At 38.1% G+C, this 6,011-nt stretch overlaps 1 protein-coding gene across 1 annotated transcript; it reads left to right on the forward strand.

Moving 5' to 3' along the window:
- Positions 1–2,484: 2,484 nt before the first annotated feature.
- On the forward strand, positions 2,485–3,925 carry LOC136515801 (uncharacterized; the record flags this gene model as incomplete). The annotated part of the gene is made up of 5 exons (XM_066509294.1): positions 2,485–2,865; positions 2,982–3,041; positions 3,130–3,148; positions 3,243–3,300; positions 3,389–3,925. Coding segments are annotated over 5 exons (537 nt in total), but the record flags the coding sequence as incomplete, so codon positions are not given.
- Positions 3,926–6,011: the final 2,086 nt, after the last annotated feature.

Consider the following 6,011-nt stretch of genomic DNA (forward strand, 5'->3'; position numbering starts at 1 on the left):
AAAAATTTAGGAAAAAAATGCATCGCATTTGGAGTTAGTATGTGGGAGAAAGACTAGTTACAAATTTTAGCTGCAGATTAAAAAGAAAAATCACTTGTTCTTCATCATGAACAAGTGACGAACAAGAATGATTTCTCTTTTTAATCTCCTTTTAAAACTTGTAACAAGTTTTTCTCCCACATAGTAACTCCAAATGCGATGATTTTTTTTTTTGATTTTTTCTAAAATCATGATCTATGTAGTTATTGTATTCTTGTTGTCATGTGTCAAAGTTTGAAGAATTCAAATTCTGAATTTTATAAAATGACAACTTCAAACCAAATTTTGAAACCCAAAATGATTCCGGCTGAAAAAGTGATGAATATAAAAGTTGTATAACTTATCAAGATCTAACTTTTTTATCTTGGTGATTTACAAATCCGATAAAGTTGTAGTAACGTTGTTCACAATTTCTACATCTCTGTCGTAGTTTATGAAAGTTTGAGAGAGATATGTAAAATTTGTGAACAATATTACTATCACTTTGTCGGATGAACAAATGACCAAAATAAGAGTTTTAGATCTTGATAAGTTGTACAACTTTGATGTTGATGACTTTTTCAGCCGACATCATTTCGGGTCTTAAAATATGGCTTCAAGTTGTAATTTTTTAAAATTCAAAATTTGAATTACTCAAACTTTGTCACATTGAAACATAAACAAAATACAATGATAGAGCATGATTTTAGAAAAAATTAGGAAAAAAAAGCATCGCATTTGGAGTTAGTATGTGGGAGAAAGACTAGTTACAAATTTTAGCTGCAGATTAAAAAGAAAAATCACTTGTTCTTCATCATGAACAAGTGACGAACAAGAATGATTTCTCTTTTTAATCTCCTTTTAAAACTTGTAACAAGTTTTTCTCCCACATAGTAACTCCAAATGCGATGATTTTTTTTTCTGAATTTTTCTAAAATCATGATCTATGTAGTTATTGTATTCTTGTTGTCATGTGTCAAAGTTTGAAGAACTCAAATTCTGAATTTTATAAAATGACAACTTCAAACCAAATTTTGAAACCCAAAATGATTTCGGCTGAAAAAGTGATGAATATAAAAGTTGTAGAACTTATCAAGATCTAACTTTTTTATTTTGGTGATTTACAAATCCGACAAAGTTATAGTAACGTTGTTCACAATTTCTACATCTCTGTCTTAGTTTACGAAACTTTGAGAGAGAGATGTAAAATTCATGAACAATGTTACTATCACTTTGTCGGATGAACAAATGACCAAAATAAGAGTTGTAGATCTTGATGAGTTGTACAACTTTGATGTTGATGACTTTTTCAGCCGACATCATTTCGGGTCTTAAAATATGGCTTCAATTTGTAATTTTTTAAAATTCAAAATTTAAATTACTCAAACTTTGTCACATTGAAACATAAACAAAATACAATGATAGAGCATGATTTTAGAAAAAATTAGGAAAAAAAAGCATCGCATTTGGAGTTAGTATGTGGGAGAAAGACTAGTTACAAATTTTAGCTGCAGATTAAAAAGAAAAATCACTTGTTCTTCATCATTAACAAGTGACGAACAAGAATGATTTCTCTTTTTAATCTCCTTTTAAAACTTGTAACAAGTTTTTCTCCCACATAGTAACTCCAAATGCGATGATTTTTTTTTCTGAATTTTTCTAAAATCATGATCTATGTAGTTATTGTATTCTTGTTGTCATGTGTCAAAGTTTGAAGAACTCAAATTCTGAATTTTGTAAAATGACAACTTCAAACCAAATTTTAAAACCCAAAATGATTTCGGCTGAAAAAGTGATGAATATAAAAGTTGTAGAACTTATCAAGATCTAACTTTTTTATTTTGGTGATTTACAAATCCGACAAAGTTGTAGTAACGTTGTTCACAATTTCTACATCTCTGTCTTAGTTTATGAAAGTTTGAGAGAGATATGTAAAATTTGTGAACAATGTTACTATCACTTTGTCGGATGAACAAATGACCAAAATAAGAGTTGTAGATCTTGATGAGTTGTACAACTTTGATGTTGATGACTTTTCCGGCTGGAATCATTTATAACCTCAAAAATCTATTTGAATTCTAAATATTTTGAAATTCAAATTTTAAAAAGTTCAAATAAACACGGATGGGAAAATAACCAATATGAAAGTTGTAGATCTTGATGAGTTCTAAAATTTTGTAGTTGACGACTTTTTCATTTGAATTAATTTATATTCTTAAAATAATTATCATAAATTTTACGATAAATTATAAACATAATAAACGCGCTGTATTAACATCAGATTCAGCCCAAACGTAGATTCAGCCCATCCCAAATTGATCTGCATATCATTCCTGGCCGTTGGATCGATCAACGGACGGCTCACATTCATTCCGCTTGAAATAAATAACCTAAACCCTACCAACTGCTCACATTGTTTGGATCTCCCACCCCCGATCTCCCCACTTCACCGCTCGGCCTCCATCCCCATCTGTTTGCCTCCGCTGCTCCAAGGACGGCAGCGGCCCCGCGTCCCCGTCGCCGCTCCCGCAAACGCCGTCGCGGGACAAGGAGAAGCCGCCGCACCAGCACCCGCAGCAGGCCTCCTTCCCCGGCGCCGCGGCCTCTTTGCAGCCCCCGTGCCCCTGGAACCTCCGCACTGCTCGCGTCGAGATCGGACGCTTCGGGGAAGGCGTCCGCGCCGGCGTGTGGAGGGCACCCGCCGCCGCCGGCGGCGGCCCTGCCCACGAAGAGGGCCTTCGCCGCGCTCACCAGGGACGAGATCACCGCGGACTTCACCGCCATCCGCGGCAGCCGCCCGCCGCGGCAGCCCAAGAAGCACCCGCACGCCGTGCAGCGCCAGTCAATGTAACGATTTTTTTTCTACCTCCTCTCTCCCCTCTAGCATGTTCTAGTCTGGTGCGCGGATTTTCGGCCGCCGTTGCTCAATCCTGTCTGGTTTCGCTCGTATTGGTTGATTGCAGATGCTGTACCCGGGGTTGTCTCTCACCGACGTTAATCTGGATTCATACAAGATCGACGAGGTAAGAAACCGTTTTTGTAAACGGTTGTGGGATTTGCTTGGTTCTTGGGCTGATTTTGTTGGTTTTGCTCCCAAATTGCTTTCTTCAGACGTGTCTCGCCCTTGGAGGTAGAGGATTAATGTGGGATTTTGAGTAGAACTGTCGAGGTCGTGCTATTGATGCTTATACATCGGTCTTCTCTGCGTTGCGTCTTTCTTGCAGATAGGCATCTTAGAGTCATAGTGACAGAGCAGAAGCCAGGCCGGGAACAAACAGAAAGGTGAGGAGATTTTTGGTGCATTAGTTATTCATGCGTCCTCTGAATTCTGCTTTTTAACTTCATCCGATAATTTCTTGCATGGATATAGGAGAAAATTTCTTGTGTAGATCCAGGAGAATAGCAACAGGACTCAGGGCACCAAGAATAGCTAGGAAAGAGCAGAGACCAGAACAACTGTAAGAAATACTGTGATTTTAGAGTTCATTTGTTTATCTGATTATGCATTCTTTGGTCTCTTGCATCATACCCACCGGCGCGATCACCGGCGCTCAACATACCCACTAGGCCTTGCTGCAGTTCTTCTCCACAGCTAAAGAGGAAGAGGTCCTGCTGCTGTTCCTCCGTCCCAATGACCAGGCCGGCCAGCCATGCCCTTCTGCTGAACAGATAGGCACATGAGACTTTAAGGTTAGTGTGCCTTTGAATGTGTAGATCGGAATATAAGGAATTTTACTAGGTTATGGTTCTTCTCTTTCTACCTTCTTCAGGTTACAGCAACGGTAGCATGTAAATTGTATGTTCCTGTTATAATATATTCATATCCCTTTAAAATCAATTGGATTGTAAGTGCTTTATCAAGATGCTGAAAAGAACAACTCTTCTGATGCTGATAAAACACCTAGCAACAGGCAGATCTCATGGTTCCCTTCTGCAGATTGGGATAGAGAGAGATGACTAAAATATATAATGTCAAGTTGTTCTACGGATATTGAAACACCATATGGCACTAATCCACCAGGTATTCGCACCTTCTATTCCCTCGCTACTGTGCGAAACCGAGCAGCTGTAAGCCTTGTTTTGGTGATAAAAAGTATGAGTTTATAATTGAGGCGTCCTGTCATGTGGGCAGCACAAGGCCATCCACTAGCACTGTCTTAATATTGTTGATGTAATCAACATCCTATGTAGAACAGGGAATCTTTTTGCACCTTTCATGTTAACATTCCCCGTAATTATGAGACCAAATGTTTTAGAAAAAACTTTACTATTACTTCTTAGTTTCCCGGATTGTATACATGCTCAAAGATATTGTGTAAAAGTTGAACTATGGAATAAAAACATTTGTTGTTTTCATGTGTGTCTCCAAGATAAATCCGTTGCGTTAGCACGGGCATTATACTAGTTCATATAATGCTCATGTATCACTGCATAGGTTTTTATTTCCTGCCCCTAACCAGTATGATGGTCTGCTATTTTTTTAAAGGGAGTTGTTTTGCTATTTGTGCCAGACAGATCCATTGTGCCAATGTGAAGCTTAGTTGATCTATTAATTAAATCTACTATGTCCTCTTCAAGGTATTGATATCTCCAATTAAGTTACATTCTTTGTAATTTTTTCAAGAATCCAACACCAAGCATGCATACTTGCTGATTTGTTATTTTGTTTTGTGTTGTTTTGTTCAATTGAAAGTTGCAGCAAGGAGAGAAGTGAGGGACATGTGAGCTATAAATGCTTGCAAGGTGCAAATTCTTCAACTTTGTAGTAAAGGACATGGGGGCTAATGTATTGCTGGAACTACAAACTCTGTCTTATCATAAGCTATATGAAGTTATTTGCATATGCAAAAGACAAACTTGTGTGATGGTTGAACCTATTTGCGCTATGTAATATATCATATGATTTGGGTTCTAAGTGAATGATGGCGTGACTTTTATGTCTATGTTATATGACCTGTGCTAAGATTCATCACTGAATGAATATATAATGCGCGACGCTTCTTAACCATGGTTAACTACACTATAGATGACGGCTTCTTATCGTCATAATAGTGAGCATTAACCAGGATACGTAGTCGGCATTTGTGACGGTTAATATATTGAGTGACGGGTTGACTAAATAATATGTGACAAATACTATCGTCATAAAAGGTAACAATATGTGATGACCAAATGGTACCGTCACAAAAGGTCATCACATTTTGTGACGGCTTTTCATACAATCGTCACACGGTACATTATGTGACGGTCGTTATATGACGACCGGCGTGACGCCGCATTTTCGTCATATAATACATTTTATGACAAATTCAGTACTTTACATGACAATTTCGGTTTGTCATACAAGCCCAGATTTTTTGTAGTGTTGCCGTGCTGCTCTTTTTCTCTCTGTGTGTTGTCTGCGCTTAGGCCAAGCTGCCATTGCCGCATGCTGCCTACCGCGTTGCTGCTTTGGCCGACCGGCGTAGGTGCTTAGCCAATTGTAGGGCTGGTCAGGCCGCTTCCCTGTTTGTGAGAGGAGCGTGGGCCCACATCTGCATGGCAGCTAGTGTTGGGCCAAATTTTTCCGTCACTCCATGGCATCAAGCTCCGTATGTTGATTTCATGGGTTTTAGATGTATGTTTCATCTGGATGTTGCATGCGTTTCATCTGAATGTTGTATATGTTGCAATGGCTATACACATATGTTGCAAGTGTTTCAAATATTTTAGTTGTTTAAAATGTATGTTGCAAGTGCTTTATCTAGATGTTACATATGTTGCAATAGCTATACACGTATGTTGCAAGTGTATGTTTCAAATGTTTCAGTTATTTCAAACGTATGTTGCAAGTGTTTTATCTAGATGCTGCATATGTTGCACTGGCTTTACACGTAAGTTACAAGTGTATGTTTCAAATGTTTTACCTGTTTTAAACATATATTGCCATTGTTTTATCTGTATATTGCATATGTTGCATTAGCCATACACATATGTTGCAAGCGTATGTTTGT

This window comes from Miscanthus floridulus, chromosome 17, assembly GCF_019320115.1.
Source record: "Miscanthus floridulus cultivar M001 chromosome 17, ASM1932011v1, whole genome shotgun sequence".
NCBI classification, from domain to species: Eukaryota; Viridiplantae; Streptophyta; class Magnoliopsida; order Poales; family Poaceae; genus Miscanthus; species Miscanthus floridulus.